Here is a 16990-nt window from a genome sequence, read left to right on the forward strand (position 1 = left end):
TGTGGGATCTTCCTGGACCGGGGCACAAACCCGTGTCCCCTGCATCGGCAGGCGGACTCTCAACCACTGCACCACCAGGGAAGCCCAATGCGAAGTTATTTTAATCATAACAGTCAATGAAAACTTTCCTCAGTACTGTTCATGAAAGTAGTGGGTTGCATGGTGCCCTCCACCCAAAAGACACGTGCACATCCTAATTCCTGGTACCTGTGAATGTGACCCTTTTTGGAAAAAGGGTCTTTCCAGACATAATTAAATTAAGTATCTTAAGATGACATCACCTTGGAATATCCAGTTGGTCCTAAATCCAGTGATGGGTGTCCTTATAAGAGACAGGAGACACAGACACAGAGGAGAAGCTACGAGAAGACGGAGGCAGAGACGAGAGAGATGCAGCCACAAGCCCAGGGCCGCCTGGGCCTTCAGAAGCTGGAAGAGGCAGGAAGGACCCTCCCCTGGAGCCTCTGAAGAGAGTGCGGCCCTGCCCACACCTTGACCTCAGATGTATGGCCTCCAGGACAGAGAGGACAGGTGTCTGGTGCTTTAAGCTGCCCAGTTTGTGGATATCTGGGACTTCCCTGATGGCGCAGTAGGTTCAGAAGCCTGCAGCTGTGTGCCCAGTGGAGGCGTGGGGCGGGGGTCACGCTCATGTTCGCGCAGCTCAACTGTGTTTCTGGGGAAAAAGTACAGCACTTATGTTCAGAGATGAGTGTTTTTTTAACATGTAGGTCTGAATTGTTAAATGCAGGCTAGAGTAAATAAGGCAGATTTTAATTTTATGTTTATAGAAGCAAAATAGAAAGCAGAAAATAACTCAAAAAAGTTATTTGAAATAAAATAACCTAAAAGCTTGTCTCCTCACCTGCCTTTTCCATCCCAGAGTGGGTGGTGCACTTGCTGTGTTCCGTGCTGACGTGAAAACCGGGGTCTGTGCTGGGGGAACCGGCGGGAGGCAGGTGTGGAGGGCCGTGCTGCTGCCTCGTCGACCAGGCGGGTTGGGCCGGGCCTGGTGGTCAGACAGGAAGGGAGACGTAGAGTGGGGGCTGCCAGGTGCGGTCCATCCAGACGTGCCAGGCTAGGTGCCCTTCCCTCTGTCCTGTCTTGGACCCTCACCCGGACCCACCTGTCTGCGGGCCCTCCGTGGGGAGGCTGGAGCTGCCACCCGGGAAGGGCTGCTTCCTCGTGGGTCCAAGAGCTGCCGGATGCTCTGGTCGCCCCTGCAGCTGGGACCCCGGCCTACAGCCTTGCAGGGAGCAGCTCTGCTACAGCGGTGACCACCATCTGTGTCCCGCGTACCGGACCATGGCCTTGGCCCTCGGGAGGACTGAGGGTGCGTGGCCCACGGGGCCCGACGGCCGGCACGGCCCACTTCTCAGGATTTCTCTCCAGGGGCAAAGGTTCCTTTGTAAGCACTTTGCTGAAGCATTGTTCACAAGGGTAAAAAAATGGAAACACTTTACATGTTTGTTGAACAAATCATGGTGTACTCGCACATTTAAGAACTTAACAGTTAAAAATCGTAGCACGAAAATGTGGTCACAGCCGTCATGCTGTGAACTGTGGCCGCCTTGCGTGAAGGGGTACGGGCGACTGTCCATGCCTCTCGCCTCTCGTCTGCCCCAGCTCCCAGCCACATGCATGTCGAAAGCTCCTCCACGTGAGAAAATGCCTTACTTCTTAGGGCTTGGATTCTCAGAGACACCTGGTGACTGCCCAGCCTTTGTGGGGACGTGGGGCCCCTTCTGGGTGCACAGACACCGTCAGGCAAGCGGGCGGCTGGGCCCCAGGGGTGGCATCGGTCATGAGCTGTGATGGGGTCCGCACAGCCGTTTTGCGGCCGTGATGGCCTCCCCTGGTGAAGCTGTCTGGCCTGCGCGTGGACAGGGGTCATCCTGGGCGGTGTGTCCCTGGTGCCTGCCATCCGTGGGTGCGGGAGATGCCAGAGTGAGAGCTCTTGGGTCCATGAGAATGGCCAGGCTCCTGGCAGGCCCTGCAGACGGCCTCACTGACCCGTGTTCTGGAAGATAAAGAAATCTGGTTGCTTGATTATTTAGGCACCCTTTAAGATGTCTCAGGAGAAAATGTACGGCTTGTTTAAGAAGCAAAATAAAACGTTACACCCAGTGTTGCCTGGTGTGTTTCAGGGATGGAGGCGCAGAGTGAGTGCCAACCTCTCGATGCTCAGGGGACCTGGGTGCGTCCAGGGCCTTGGGCTCCATGTCACTGCAGTGCACCTTCCAGTTGGCACCATTTCTATGGCGACCTGCCCGGGGCTGGGTCTGAGCACCGGAATGGATTGGAGGCTTGGGGCACGCTTCACGCTTTGCGGAGATGGCGGCGAGGGCCCTGCCCCCGTGTGATGTGCGGGGTGGCCCGGGGTTGGGGGAGCTGGGCAGGATGGAGCCGTCCCGTCGTTTGTGCAGCGGCCCGGCCGGCTCCCTCGAGTGAGAGGGGTCGGCTTGGGTCACTTGGCTTCCGCGGCTTCTCTGCACGCCGTGGGCGGGGTCACTTGCAGCCTCTGTTTTCGGGCTTCCCTCTGGCACTTCCGGGGGCAGCTGTGGGCGTGGCCGGGGCCCGGCAGGCACGGACCCTTCGTGGGGTCTGACCGGGGCTCCCGCTGCTGCTGTGCGTTCCTCCCCCTGCCTGCCTTTGGCCTGACCGTCGGGACCCTTGGTCTGTCCCCTGGGTGCAGGTGCTGGGGTGTGGCCGGTGAGCGCTGTGGGTGGGGTGAGGGCTGGGTCCGCTTCCAGAGGCCCGAGAGCAGACATGGCCCCGGGCTCCCCACCCGGACGAAGTGCTGTCGAGCACCTGGGGGCTCCCAGCAGCCCTGGTGAGCTGGGGACGACCAGCCCGGGAGGCCTTAGGGCCGAGTCCTCGATGGATGCCCCTAGGCTCAAGAGGGGGTCACTGTGGTGTCCGCGGGTGCTCGGCACAAAGGGCGTCACTCGGGGTGAGCTGCCCAGTGCCCGGGGGCCTCGCAGAGCGGGACTGACCCCACGGACCCCAACCCCTGAGCTCCCCCAGCCCCCTGGAATGTGGCCCCGGCCCGGGGGCCCAGGGTATCCCCGAAACATGGGGAGGGACAGCTTGCTGTGCATCGGGGGCTGGTGGCCTCTCGCTGGGCCGTGTCCAGCAGGTGGCACCCCTGCCCTGGCTGCGCCGTGCGGACACGTGGACGGGGCGGAGACGGGTCCGCGCTCCCGTGTCTGTTGATTCCGCGCGTGCACTCGTGTGTTTTAGGGGCTGACACGGGAGGTTCTGGCTGATCTGAGAAGCGTGCTTTCTTAGAACGTGGGAGCAGCCCTCTCTGCTCTGGGCCAGGCTGACTGGAGGCTCTCGACCCCCAGCCCCACGGGACAGCCGAGCGCGGGCGGTGGGTGGGCTGTGCAGGGTCCGCAGGCTGACCGGCCGCCACCTGTCTTGCAGTGAACGAGTTCACGGTCATCAGGAAGAAGTTCCGCTGCCCCTACTGCAGCTTCTCGGCCATGCACCAGTGCATCCTCAAGAGACACATGCGCTCCCACACGGGCGAGCGGCCCTACCCCTGCGAGATCTGCGGGAAGAAGTTCACGCGGCGCGAGCACATGAAGCGGCACACGCTGGTGAGCGGGCACAGGGCCGCGTGGGGCCGGCATGTGGCCAGTGGGGGCTCGGCGTGGGTCAGCATGGGGTCATCATGGGGTCAGCGTGCGGTCAGCGCAGGGTCGGTCCAGGGCACGCTCTGCATGGGGCTGCGGTGTCCGGGCAGGATGGGGCCCTGGGCTGTCCAGGATGCCACGGGAAGCCCTGAAGTGGGGTCCGCCCGGCAGTGGGAAAGACCAGGACAGCGGGGAGGCACCCCAAGCCCACATCCCTCCTGAGCAGCTCTGCCCCCGGCCCCAGGTGCAGAAGGGCAGGTGAGCACATCGCCCCGCAGCCCCACTCCTCAGCTTCCCCTTTGGGACCCCCTCTGCTCCAGCCCGGCCTCTGCAGGTGCTCCCTAACCTGCCAGGACCCTGCCCCTGCCCCCCGGCTCCTGCCACGTGGCCACTTCCTCCGTGCCCCACCCTGCAGTTGCCGTGGGACCCTGGCCTCTCTCCCCAGCAGCCCCTGGAAGGTTCTGATGGCCTGACTCGCAGCTCAGGAACAGGTGCTGCGCAGATGAATTTGCTTGGCCAGGAAGTAATAGAAAAGGTCACCCTTGAAACAGGGAGGCAGATTCATCAAAACACAGCGTGAGGAACTCTTGGGTGGGTGAGAAACGAGGGAGGCCAGGTGGCTGGGGCATGGGTGGGGAGAGGACGCTGGGGTGATGTCATGAGTGAGGGGGCCTCAGGGCCACACGGGCTGGGCCGGACCCCCGCAGCACCCTGATCCTCTGACCAGCAGGAGGGGTGGAGGGGCCACATCCCTGCGGCGAGGGGGGCCGAGGCGAGACCTCAGGGGTGGCCCCAACGGGGTGAGCCACGCGAGGGAGCGAGGGACAGCCCACGGCCTGGGCCTCATTTGGGGCTGGGCTCCCCGGGGAGGCTCCCTGAGGCCAGGTGGAAAAGCTGGAGGGGGAGGCAGCCCTCGGAGCCAGGGCCCAGGCTGGCGGACTCCCCCTTACGGGCAGGTTTGCAGGGCTGGGAGGCAGCTGAACCTCCCCTGACGGCAGAAGGGCAGCTTGTTCCTGCCCCACCCGCCCCGGGAGGCTTAGCCAGGGGGCAGGGGGTGGGTGGGCAGTCTCAGCAGCCGCCTCCCTGTGGAGCCGAGTTCTGGGTCTCCACGGCGCCCACATCCTTCCCCGCCCATCCATGTGTTCACTGGGACGAGTGTCCAGCCATCTGGTCCCGGAGGACAGGCTCCGTGGCTCCCTGGGAGCTGTCCCCACTGCCCAGCCCTGCTGTGACCGGACTGGGGTCCCGGAAGCCCTGGGTTTAAAATGTAACAAATGAAAAAGACCCAGGAAGGGTCCCGGGAGCCGAGTGACTTGAGGCTTCGTTTCTGGAATCAGAACCTGTGAGACGGCCCAGCTCCTCCTGACGTCCGGCCAGGGCGCATCCGGCCTCTTGCCTGCCTAGGCTGGTTGGCAGCAGTCGTAGGTCCTCGTGGTCGGGTTTCAGGGAAGGCTGTGACGGGGCAGACGTTCACGGTGGTCTGCGGGACCGCTGAGCTGGGAAGCCAAGGGCGCTCGGCCAGGCCCGTCTGTTGGAGAATTCAGAAAGGCAGGAGGCAGCATTCAAGCAGCAATCACGGTCCCCCTGAGACCCCCGACCCTGCCACCCCGCGGGCTGGGCACTCAGCCCAGCTCCCGGCTGTCCTGACGGCTTCCCAGAAGGCAGGTGCCTCGAGTCCCTCTCGGTCACTGCTGTCCTGGGCTCCCATCACCTGTGCCCCCAGGCCCCCCAGGCCCAAGCCGGGAGCCGCCAGAGCCCTGGCCATCCCCTCATGGGGCAAAAGCGGGGGGCGGGCAGAGGTGAGCGCTCTGCCTGTTTCGCTGGGAGGTGTGGGGGCAGCAAGCCCCCGGGGTGGGGGGGGCACGGCCGGCCTAGTGCCCAGCAGCCCTCTGGGTGGGGGGAGTTCTGGCGGCACCTGCAATTCTGCGTGTTCCGGCTTTGTGCAGCGGCCCCCGGCCAGGGCTAGGGGTCTGAGCAGCCTAGCAGACTGCCCCCACCCACCCACATCTCAGCTTCTGGGCCACCCAGACCTCCCCCTCCACTCACTAACAGTACGTCCCCCCGCACTGACCATCATCCCCCTGCACTGACCGCCATCCCCCCTGCACTGACCTTCGTCCCACACACTGACCATCGTCCCCCACACTGACCACCGTCCCCCCGCACTGACCGCCGTCCCCCACACTGACCGCCGTCCTCCACACTGACCGCCGTCCCCCACACTGACCGCCGTCCCCCACACTGACCGCCGTCCTCCACACTGACCGCCGTCCCCCACACTGACCGCCGTCCCCCACACTGACCACCGTCCTCCGCACTGACCATCGTCCCCCACACTGACCACCGTCCCCCACACTGACCGCCGTCCCCCACACTGACCGCCGTCCCCCACACTGACCGCCGTCCTCCGCACTGACCATCGTCCCCCACACTGACCACCGTCCCCCACACTGACCGCTGTCCTCCGCACTGACCGCCGTCCCCCACACTGACCATCATCCCCCACACTGACCATCGTCCCCCCGCACTGACCATCGTCCCCCCGCACTGACCGCCACCCCCCCTGCACTGACCGCCATCCCCCACACTGACCACCGTCTTCCGCACTGACCATCGTCCCCCACACTGACCACCGTCCCCACACACTGACCACCATCCCCCACACTGACCGCCGTCCTCCGCACTGACCGCCGTCCCCCACACTGACCATCGTCCCCCCGCACTGACCATCGTCCCCCCACATTGACCATCGTCCCCCCTTACTGACCGCTGTCCCCCCGCACTGACCGCCATCCCCCCGTCCCCCTGCACTGACCATCGTCCCCCAACACTGACCATCGTCCCCCCGCACTGACCGCTGTCCCCCACACTGACCACCGTCCCCCACACTGACCGCCGTCCTCCGCACTGACCATCGTCCCCCCGCACTGACCATCGTCCCCCCACATTGACCATCGTCCCCCCTCACTGACCGCTGTCCCCCCGCACTGACCGCCATCCCCCCGTCCCCCCGCACTGACCATCGTCCCCCAACACTGACCATCGTCCCCCCGCACTGACCGCTGTCCCCCCGCAGGTGCACAGCAAGGACAAGAAGTACGTGTGCAAGCTGTGTAGCCGCGTGTTCATGTCGGCCGCCAGCGTGGGCATCAAGCACGGCTCGCGGCGCCACGGCGTGTGTGCCGACTGCGCGGGTGGCGGCGGGGCCGGGCCCCTGGATGGCGGCGGCGCCGAGGGCTCTCCTGAGCTGTTCGCGGGCGACGGGCCGTACCTGGAGGACCCCGAGGACCCACGCGGCGAGGGCGAAGAGGAGCTGGGCGAGGACGAGGACGACGTGGGCCTGGCCCCCGAGGACGCACTACTGGGGGACGACAGGGAGGTCGAGGACTCGCCGCGGGGGCCTCGCAGCCCTGCCGGGGGCACCGACAAGGACTTCACCTGGATCTCCTAGGCTGGGCCGGGCACTGGGCCGCGGCCGCCCCCGCCTGCGTGCGCCCCGGGCCCCCTTCACCTGCTCTCCCCCACCCCTCGAGGACACCCGGGGCTCAGAGGCGGGCGCTGCCCCAGAGAGTGGGGCTGGGGACGCGCGTGGGGCGGGTCTGAGCCCAGGGAGAGCCCTTGTCACCTCCCCCAGCAGGGGCGCGGGGCGGGCATCAGGGGTGCCCAGGACGCACCGGTCTGGCGTTGGACGCGCCGTGACGTGTGGTCCGGAAAGGGCCAGCACTGGCTGTGGTCCCAAGTGTGGCCCCGAGGCCCGGGTCCGGGAGCTGTTAGGAGAGTTCTCCTGACCCTGGGCCCGTCCAGGGCCGAGTCCCCCCGCCTCCGCTCCCCCTTCTCAGCAGTGGGGTCACTGCTGGCGGCTGCCACTGCCCCCGCCCTCGAGGGCTGTGCCATCCGGTGGCAGCCTGCGAGATCCAGGTCTGGCGTCCAGAAAGCCCCGCGGCCCCCCCCGCCTCTGGGCTTTGGTGCTCAACACACAGCAGCAGCCGACCTCGGCCCGGGTGCCCAGGTGCTACCCACCCCCGAGGCAGCTGGGCAGGGGGCCCAGGTGCTACCCCCCCCCCCCCAGGCAGCTGGGCAGGGGCCCAGGTGCTCCCACCGTAGGGGCCTCCTCTTTCTTTGTGTGCACTTCTCTGGGTCGGCTCGCCCCTCCGCCCCTCCTGTCCTGCCGCGCCCAGGCCACTCCTGCTGACCGCTCCGGGCGGCTTGCCTTCGTTGCTGCTCACGCCGCCTGCGGGGGCCGCCCCTCCCCAGGTGCTCGGGCCCCAGTTCCGTGAGCAGCTAAGGAAACTGAGGCTGGCACGTGACATGGTTCTGTTTGGCGTTATCTTTCCCGCTCGACCACACTCGCAGACGTGTCTTTCCTTTGGTTTCTTCCCAAGCCCCCTCGCCGTCTTTTAAACACGCTTACGACCCCTTCTCTATCTTTTTTCTGAGAAGCCGGGGTCCCGCCGTGTGCTGTGAGGACACTGTGGGCCCAACCCCGGCCCGTCTCCCTTTCAGGCTCATGACACGTACATTCCATCCCCTCCACCCGCCTCGCTTGGGAGCCGCTGCGGGACACCGTGCCAGGGCCCCTTGGGTGCTGAGCTGGAGCCGAAGGAGACGCTGGCTTGATTTTCTCTCTCCCCACAGCCTGCAAGCCGAGTGGCTTTACTGCATTTCTCCCGGGTCCCATCTACTCTTTCTAGGTGGAGAAAGGCAAATCCCACAGAACCCTCCTTAGTAAGTGGCTGGCTGCGTGGACACGGACGGGTGCTGTCCTTGAAGCCCTGCCCGGGGAGGAGTCGCAGCTTCATTTTCTGTTTTGCCTTGTTTTAAACATAGCCACCTTTCTCTCAGTCAGAAGAGGGCTGTCCTCCCATCCTCAGCTGGGGACGCTGCGAACTCCTCAACGCAGGCATACTTAGGGAAGGGCCGGGCCGGGCCGGGGGCAGGAGCCCAGGGCAGGTTGGGGTGCCTCCGGGGCCGGTGCCCCGGTCTGCCTTTCACAGTGGGGCCCCCCACTGTGTACCTTTCCCCCACTTTCTAACCCCTTTTATAAACAGACTTACTTTCTTATCAAATGCGTTTGGAAACCAGACCTTTGCTGCCAAGCGTCTCTGGGTTTTGTACGGGGCCACCTCTCAGCCCGCCGCCCGCGCCCCGGGCCACCTTTGCGCCACACTCAGGACCTGCTCACTCCCGCTCTGGACCGTCCTGGCTGACTTTTAACGGGGCCCTCAGTGCCACAAGGGCATTTTCTTCCTCAAAACAATACCCTGGAAAACCGAGGGTCCCACCTCCCGCCCCCGAGCCCCGTGTGTTCACTATTCTCGTGTGCGGTTAACTCGAGAGCTGGATTTCAGAGATGCAGGCGAACACATCGCCTCCAGAGGCGTGGAGGGAAAGACGTGTAACGAAGGTTTCTTTTTTAACGTGATCTTTTTTTTTTCCCAAATCAATGTTTAAACTAATAAATATTTTTTTATGAAGCGGAAAAGCGTGTAGATCACATCTCACATTTTGTACCTTTCCGTCTGTGTGCGTCTGTGTTTGGTGTCTGCAACGCCGATGCGGGACGCGGTCCATCAGGCGGCAAGGTCTTTGGGGGTGGGGGAGGGGCGGGGAACCAAGATTTTGTATCAAGCTCTGGATCCTGACCGGGTTGTATGCTTGAACTCTGGGTTTGGGAACAGTCACAACACTGCCAGGACTGGATAGGGACCTCAACTGAAAGAACACAGCTACTGCTTCCAACTTTGCACATCTTCCTTTTTAAAAAAGAGAACTCTGAAAAAATGCAAAAACTGGAACTTTTTGCAATATTATATGAAAGATAATCTTATTTTCGCTCATTCTGTGACATGTGCAACTCTTAAGAAAGCCATACTTAATGGTGTTTTTTATTTTTTAGATCCTATATTGTGTTTTGTATGTGGCCCTTTTTAGAACTACTTGTAGTGAGGGCGCTGTGTGTGTGCTTTTCTTAAATATTTATTTTTTCAACATGCTTTCAACCTGTCAACACAAAACAGAAAAAGGGCAGTGTTTGAAGATTGTTGATTTTTTTCTGGGGATAATCTATATTATATCGACTTTATATGAATTATTATAAACCTGTGTTTGTATTGGAGATGTGTTTCATATTTGGGGGAGTCTTTTGTAACTGGTCAGTGGGACATCACGGCCATCGCCTGCTTCCCCGGAGCCGTCAACGGCCAACAGCACCTCCTCCCTAGTGGTCTTGAGATTTCTTGTCTGCCGGGCGCACTCCGGGCCCGCCTGTGGGTCTCCTTTCTGTGACGGGATTAGTTAGACTTTCTTGCAAAGCGATCACTTTCAATAAACTGGGAAATTGCTGCTTGAGCAGATGCCTCGTGTGTGTTTCAGACAGCATCTCCTCCTCCGGCCTCACCCTGGGCAGAGGGGGCCAGAGAGTAACCCCCACCCCCAGCCCTCTGTGGCCTGGTTGCTGGCCTCCTGTCTGCCCACTGCCATCCCTGCCCATGGCGGGGTCCCGGCTCCGTGTCCCTCCCCCCAGGAGGCAGACACAGCTTTTGGAAAAATCCCGAATCTTTAATGTTACTCCTCGCCTGGTTCAGCCCAGACGTGAGACACCTGAGCTTGGCAAACACGGTACAAATGTGCACCCGGGCCCTCAAACAGTCAGATTAAGTGCGGGCAGGGGCGCCCCCTCCCCGACACCCCTCAAAGTGCATCGAGGACGGCCCCATGTGGCCCCAAAGCGGGGCCCGTCACACCCCTGACAAGTCCAGGGCCGACAGGTGGGGGGCGGCCACCCCTGGGGACCCCAGGCCAAGGGGACAGCTGTGAGGTTTGGCTTTAGTGCAAAAGGCCAAGAGGCTGGTTTCTTCAGAGGCACTTTGAGTGGTGGGGCCCGGGGCCCGGAGCCCGGGCCCCCCCCCCCCCGCCCCGGGTTAGAAAGAAGACCCTGCAGCTAGGAGAGGCCCCGGCGGGCGGGGCTCAGTCCAGGAAGCGCTGGCAGGCCTTCTTCCAGCGGCAGGCCGTGCACCACAGGTCCCGGTGCTCCACGCCATACACCTTCCGGCACTTCCTGGCGTCACCTCGGGGCTTCCTGGGGGACACATGGGGGGCATGGGGTGCTGTCGGGCCGGGAGCCTCCTGCCCGGTGCCTTCCCCGGCCCCTTAACACACACACGCACCTCGGGTTGGCACCGGGCTTGGCGGGCAGGGCGGGCGCGCAGGCCCTGACCGGGATGGGCTGTGGCTCCGGGTGGACGGGTGCCAGGCAGCCCTGAGAGGAGACACCGCTGTGGCCTCGCGCCCCTCCAGAGCCACCCGAGGCCTCACCCACCTGGCAAGCGGGGCCACTGGCGCACACCTGGGGGGCGGGCAGGGAGCTCAGCACCGGGGGTGGGGGCAGGGCGGGCGGGCGCAGCAGGCTGGGCGGGGCCGGGAGCTCCAGCGGCTCCAGGCGGGGGAAGGCGGGCGGCGCGGAGGCCGTGGGGGACCCCGGGGTCAGGCCAGACAGCCCATCGGTCAGCGAGTCCACGCCGACATCCAGCTCCGTGTAGTAGAAGTCCTCCTCGCCGTCGCTCTGCTCTGGCTCTGCCTGCCGCCTGCTGGGGGGCGGGGGGTGGGGTGCGAGCTGACGCAGGGGCCTGCCTGGCGCCCCCCGCCCCTCCCCCACCCCCGGCCCTGCCGCACCCCAGGTGCACCAGACGGATGTGTCTCTGCATCCCTGACGCCGAGCTCAGCACCTTCCCGCAGCGCTTCCACAGACACTGGAACAGCCCCTGCAGCGAGCTCTGGGTGACAGGGGGCGGTCAGCCTCGGCGCCTCCCACGTCCACCCCGCTCCAAGGGCTGCCCTGGCTCACCTTCCTCTTCCTCAGGGCAGGCTCCCCGAACAGGAAGTGGGCTGCCTCAGGTGGCAGCGGGGGCGACGGGGTAGATGGAGAGGACTGGTCACTGGCCGGGCCCCAGCCCCCATCCCCGCTGCTGCCGCTGCTGCCCGGTGGCCGCACCGGGGCCTCCCTCCGAGGCTCCAAGCTGGGCTCTGCGGACACACACACCGGTGCCGGCATCAGGACTTTTGGGGGCCACGGCTGTGCTGCAGACGCTGCTGGCTACGAGTCCCTGAGTGCAAAACCTCCTCCTGTTCACCTGTCCACAGGTGAGCCTGGAGGGCAAAGAACCTCTTGGAGGAGGTAGTGGCCGGGAGGAGCTGCCCACGGCAGCCCGGGGACGAGCCTCTCCAGCACAGAGAAGGAAGACCAGAAGAGCACGGGGTGGGGAGCTGCCTGGCCAGCCAGGTGGAGATGGACAGGTCACGGAGGCCTGCAGGCCTGGGGCACTGCAGCTTTGGCCGCAGGGAGGGGCCGTGGGGGTCCTGATGTCGCTTTAGGCCTCAGGAGATGGATGCACTTAGAAGATGGCATTCCAGGTGAGCGGCTCTGCTTGCCCCACAGCAGCTTGTAGGGTCCTGGAGGGACAGTGGTCCTGAGCCCTGCCGGCACCCCCCACCCCAAGCCAGGCCTGTAAGTCTCACCTGTGCTGAAGGCTACAGCCGGGGCCCCCAGCAGGAGGGGGCTGGTGGACAGGCTTGTGAGGGCTGCAGCAGCCATGACCTCGTCCAGCCGGGCTTTTCCTGGGGGGGCTCTGGAGGAGATGGGGATGGGGGGTGGAGGGGTGGGTAGGGCCCAAGAAGTACTCCAGGCCCGTCCCCGTCCCGGCACACGTGCAGGCCTGGGCACGTGTGTGCACCCAGCTCCCTCACTCCAGGAGCCGGGCAGGAGGCCCAGCTCCACCTCCAGCTCGGGTTGCCGAGCTCCAAATCCCCAGGAACCACCGGGAACAAGCCTGGGCTGGGGTCTTTCCAAAGCCCGACTTCTCTGCAGCCTGGGCTTTGTTCCACCGTGGCTCCTTCAGACCCTGCTGCTGGACAGGGGTCTGAGGCCCCGCCGGTGGGGCCAGGCCAGGCCAGCCCTCCCCGCAATCACACATTAACCAGGGTTGTGCAACAGCAGCTGCGGGCCTAGCGCCAGACCTGAGAGGGCGGGAGCAGCCAGCAGCAGCCAGCGGAGCCTGGGCTCTAAGCACAAGCGGGTCCCTGGGCCCCAGCGGGCAAGGCCAGGGCCCGCCCCCGCCTGCGCAGCCAGCCCGGGGTGTCAGGCACCTGGGAGGGTTTCTCTCTCTGCAGACAGAGCTGGCGAGACAGCCATCAGGGGCCCCGGGATGCCTGGACAGTCGATTCCACGCGGGCCTCACAGCCTCCTGGGCACAGAGGCTGACAGGCGCCCCCTCCCAGTTCTGCGCTCTGGTTCTCAGGGTTTGGGGAGGAACAAGGCATACTGATACATGGGTCATTTCTGCTTAACTCCTCCAGGGCTGGAGAGCCGAAAGGCAAGGACAGAAACCCAGTTCAGGATGCTGACCTGCCCTCCACCGAGGCGCCCCTCGCAGGGGTGGGGTCTGGAAGGCTCCAGCCCGCGCCCCATCCACCACCCCTGCACACACAGGCGCACGGGTGCACACGCCCCCTCGGCCTGGCACGCGAACCCCGGCTCACCTATACCCTGGCACCGGGATGTGCGCCGACGGCGTCGGTGGCCCCGCCGCCCCCGCCCCCGGGGCCCCGAGGTCCGCGGCCCGCGGCTCCGGCTCCTGCGGCAGCGCGAACTCCACGGCAGGGCCCTGCGGACGCGGCCGGCTCAGCGCGGGCAGCGGCCGAGTCCCCACCCCCACCGCCACCCCGACCCGATGGTGCCCGCCCCCAAACTGGCTGCGGCCGGTGCGGCCCCGCCCCCGGCCCCGCCCCCGGCCGCCGCGGCGGGAAGCGCTCCGGGCGCCGGCCCAGCCCCGCCGGACCCACGGACACGCGCGGCGACGCGCCGCCCCCGCCCGCCCCGCCCCGGGGCCCAAAGTTCGTGCAGCCCGACGCCATCTTCGCAGCGGGAACTTCGTCGGCGCCCCCAGCCCGGTACCTGCGGCGGCGCGGGCACCGACACGGGCGCGGCCGCGGGGTCCCGGCCGGCGGCGCGGAGTGGGGGGCGCCCGCAGCCCGGGCCGGGCGCCGGGGGGCGCTCGGCCTCCATGGCCGGCCGGTTACCGAGGCTGCAGCGGCGAGGGCGGACGCTCCGGACGCGGCCCCGGGCCGGGCCGGGCTGGGCCGGGCTGGCCGGGCCACCGACCCCCGCCCTCGATCGGCCGCCGCCCGCGCCGCGCCGCCCGGAGGCTGCCGGCCGGCCCCGCCCCCTCCTCGCGGCCCGAGGCCCCGCCCGCCCCGCGCCCATTGGACCGCCCCGCGCCCATTGGACCGCCCCCCCCGCGCCCATTGGACCGCCCCGCGGCCACACCCCGCCCCTGGCCGGCTGCTCCCGCGCTGGCCGCTCCCGCGCCGCTCCGGGAGGGGGCCCGGCTCCTGCCGCCCGCCCGCCCGACGGCCCCCGCCCCGGCGCCCCCGGCGCCGGGGCGGGCCGGCTTCCTCGAGGGATGCCCCTGCGCGAGCTGCCGGACCCGGCAGGAGGCCGCGTCTCCTTGGCGGCCTTCCCGGGAGCAGGTTATTCTTTAACGCACGACTGCCCACCTCCCGCGCCCCTTATGTAACTCCAGGGGCTGGGTGGCGGAGCCTTCCCTGTCGTTCAGGGTTCAGGTCCCACCTTGGGGTAGCCACCCTGTGGGCCGGCTCACCGCTCGGAGGAGCCCCTCGGCCTGAGGACCGCCCGCCAGGGCTTGCCTCCCTCCGCACTCGGTCTTCTGAGCCCGACCAGCCGGCGGCCCCAGGTGACAGGGCGCAGGTACCCAGCACCCCCAGCGGGAGGAAGCCCATTCCCAAGGAGAGGTTTTCACTCCTTCCAGACGCCACCCCGCCAAGCCTCCCAGGCTTTCAAGAAGAGCAGGCTGAGGTATAGCAGTGTTCATGCTCCCTGAGCTGGGGCTTTATTGAGACCCTGCCCTAGAGAGGACATGGCAGCCAGGACCCTAGGGACCCCATAGGCTGACAGCACTGCTATCCGGAATTCGTGCTGTTAGCCGCGTGTGGGGGAGGGGACTCTGTGGGAAGTGAGGGGTCGCACCCCACTCTGGAGGAAGGATCATCTGTACCTGGGTGTTCAGGGCAGAGGGGATGAAGACCCCTCCCCAGGCTTAGACAGGAAGCAGGGGGTCTCCATGCCCTGCACATGTCCTCTCCTGGTAGGAGTTGGAGCTGGGGGGTTCCAGGTGCCCGGGGGCCTCCGTCCCCTGGATGCTCTCATACACGTTTTCCAGGAGGCTCTTGTCCACGCCCAGGCCCCTGAGAGGGAGGACCTCGTAGGCCAGGTCCCTCCCCAGAGCCAAACTCGCTTCCCCACCCTTGGGGCCTGGCTGGTCTGTGGAAGGTCCTGGGTCCCTCCTTTTAGGCCTGCTGATCCTGGAATACAGGATGTCCACCTGGAGAGAGGAAGCCAGTCCAGGGAGGGCTCAGCACCACCCGCTCGGCCGAGGATCTGCCCAGTCCCGCCCACCCTACCTCACACCCTTCACCTCACCTGAGCAGCTGGGGTCGCCTCAGCTTTCCCGTGTCCAGGCCTCGGGGGCCCCTATCTGTTCCCTTGCGCTTCTGGACACACGCATACTCAGCCCCCACGGGTCTGGCCCCGGGACCAGGCCTGGCACAGCTGCTGGTCAGCTGTGCCCCTGCCCACACCCCAGAGGTGACTGCCAGCCCGGTCCCGGGGATGGCAGCCAGCCCCACGTTGGAATAGGTGGCCTCAGGGCCGGTGGAGGGCGTGACCAGGGGCAGCTCCTGGTGTGGGAAGGCTGCCGGGGGCCTGGACGTCGTGCCTCTGGACGCCTCCAGCCATTGTGGGCGCAGATCCATGCTGGCAGGCTGTGGGGCTGAGGGTGGGGGCAGGGCAGAGATTACTTAGGGGTCCGGGGACGCCTGCCCGCTGCTAGGCCCCAGCCCTTCCACCAGCTCACCTCTGCTGCAGAGCCAGCTGCGGTGCAGCTCGTGCAGTCTGGTGTCCGACTTGCCGAGGGAGCAGTGGTAGGGTCGTCTCAGCAGTGACTGGGGGCAAGGAAGGCTGGCCGGTCCCCTGCTGGCCCCAGGGACACCCTGGCACTCACCGCTTCTGCTGGCATTACACTGCTCTGTGGCCCAGACAGCTGCCTCTGTGCCCGCTTCCTGGGTGCAAGAGGGTCATCAGAGCGGGGAGGCAGAGGTGTCGGCCTCCGGTCCAAGGCCAGTAGGGACGTGTGTGTGTGTGTGCGCGTGCGTGCGTGCGTGCGTGCGCGCGCGCCTTGTGCTGCCAGAAGGTCCCCCACCCCGTGCTCTGACTCAGCACACAGGAAACCCCAGGGCTCAGCAGCCCCTCTCTCCTATGGAGACCGAGGGGACACAGCCTCAGCGCCTACCCTCCCGCCTCTGCACAGGGGCTGCTGGTGAGGGGTGAGGCATGCTCTGTCTGGCCCCCATGAGGACCTGAGTTGGCAAAGATGACTCAAGTGATGTCCAAGCACGGCCAGTTGAGGAGGGGCAGGGCAGCTGGGACCTGGCCAAGGCCCCACTGTGGTCACTGAGGCCAAACCTGAGAGCCGGGGAGGCCCCCAGGTCACACCCCAGGCTAGCAAGCCACAGGCCACAGACTCACCTACAGCCATGTCCTGCCCAGGCATGGCTCCTGTCCAGGTGATGCCCCCTAGCTGTCCACTACAGAGACTGACCCCCTGGGAGGCTGGAAAGCTGGGGGTCAGCAGGCAGGAAGGGCTGCTTTGGACACTGACCACCCCACCCCTGGCTCTCCATCCCTCCCCTCCAACTGCCCCTGCCATCGGACGTCCGCTTCCTGGAGTCCTGGCACAGGTGCCGGAGGTGAGGGGCCAGCAGCGTGGAGCTATCTCCGAAAGTGGGGGCCAGTCTGCTCAGACCCAGGGAGTGGGCTTTCCTCACCAGAGGGCCCAGGTCCCAATGCCCTGACCTGGTAGGGCCCATTCAGCACCTAGGGTGGCGGGCAGCTTGGGCACCTTGAGCCGCAAGGCCTCGTGTCGCCCTTGGCCCAGCTCCCCACCTAACTTCCTGCCCGTGCACCACGCCGCGTCTTCCCACACAGCCGCCACGGCAGCCTCACCCACCTGCCGTGGCCCTGCCTGGGGCCTAGACGGGGCTTGGCAGGGGTGTGCTGCGAGCTGGTGCTGATCGGAGGCCCTAAATCCTGTTGTCTCCACCCACGATGCAGTGGGTGCATGTGGGCGACAAAACAGGCGGGCACCGACCCAGGGTGCCAACACCCCCCGCCCCACCGGGTCCTCCTGCCTCGATAACGGCGCTCCCTCTTGGCCCCGCACAGCCACGGTCTCCTTCCATCACTGCAGCACCGGGCTCACCTGTCTATGGGTGTCAGGCAA

At 65.7% G+C, this 16990-nt stretch overlaps 3 protein-coding genes across 10 annotated transcripts in view; 1 reads left to right on the forward strand and 2 right to left on the reverse strand.

Moving 5' to 3' along the window:
- Positions 1-8634, forward strand: part of ZBTB46 (zinc finger and BTB domain containing 46) — a 57066-nt gene extending 48432 nt beyond the window's left edge. For all 3 annotated transcript variants that reach the window (XM_060124468.1, XM_060124469.1, XM_060124467.1), the window contains 3 exons: positions 3427-3602; positions 6715-7258; positions 7443-8634. In XM_060124468.1, the coding sequence (XP_059980451.1) occupies positions 3427-3602; positions 6715-7089 (551 nt within the window). In that variant the 3' untranslated portion in view covers positions 7090-7258; positions 7443-8634. The remainder of the gene's footprint in view (positions 1-3426; positions 3603-6714; positions 7259-7442) is intronic.
- Positions 8635-10175: 1541 nt separating this feature from the next.
- Positions 10176-13896, reverse strand: SLC2A4RG (SLC2A4 regulator). 6 transcript variants are annotated; one of them, XM_060123805.1, is made up of 8 exons: positions 13588-13896; positions 13173-13297; positions 12153-12262; positions 11482-11660; positions 11310-11410; positions 10984-11221; positions 10805-10896; positions 10176-10716 (listed from the first exon to the last, which is right to left on the reverse strand). In XM_060123805.1, the coding sequence occupies exons 1-8, from the start codon at positions 13894-13896 to the stop codon at positions 10605-10607; spliced, it is 1266 nt and encodes a 421-aa protein (XP_059979788.1). In that variant the 3' UTR covers positions 10176-10604. The 6 variants fall into 6 exon arrangements, with proteins under 6 accessions (XP_059979788.1, XP_059979787.1, XP_059979786.1 ...); XM_060123804.1 differs by lacking the exons at positions 13173-13297; positions 13588-13896 and adding an exon at positions 12780-13166 and having other exon boundaries at positions 10984-11224; XM_060123803.1 differs by lacking the exons at positions 13173-13297; positions 13588-13896 and adding an exon at positions 12780-13166 and having other exon boundaries at positions 10805-11221; positions 11310-11398.
- Positions 13897-14543: 647 nt separating this feature from the next.
- LIME1 (Lck interacting transmembrane adaptor 1) lies at positions 14544-16261 on the reverse strand. Its single transcript, XM_060123629.1, is given in 8 exon segments — positions 14544-15034; positions 15133-15173; positions 15176-15234; positions 15289-15481; positions 15566-15653; positions 15713-15815; positions 16001-16067; positions 16237-16261. Coding segments are annotated over 8 exon segments (861 nt in total). The 3' UTR covers positions 14544-14749.
- Between the last annotated feature and the right edge of the window lie 729 nt (positions 16262-16990).

Source organism: Lagenorhynchus albirostris, chromosome 15 (assembly GCF_949774975.1).
Source record: "Lagenorhynchus albirostris chromosome 15, mLagAlb1.1, whole genome shotgun sequence".
NCBI lineage: Eukaryota > Metazoa > Chordata > Mammalia > Artiodactyla > Delphinidae > Lagenorhynchus > Lagenorhynchus albirostris.

Coding starts and splice junctions, on each gene's coding strand:
- SLC2A4RG (XM_060123805.1), bottom strand. CDS start 13,896: ATGGGCGCGGGGCGGGCGGGGCCTCGGGCCGCGAGGAGGGGGCGGGGC. Junction 11,411..11,481: donor CTGCCCTGAGGAAGAGGAAG/GTGAGCCAGGGC, acceptor CCTGTCACCCAG/AGCTCGCTGCAGGGGCTGTT. Junction 10,717..10,804: donor AAGCCCGGTGCCAACCCGAG/GTGCGTGTGTGT, acceptor TGTGTCCCCCAG/GAAGCCCCGAGGTGACGCCA.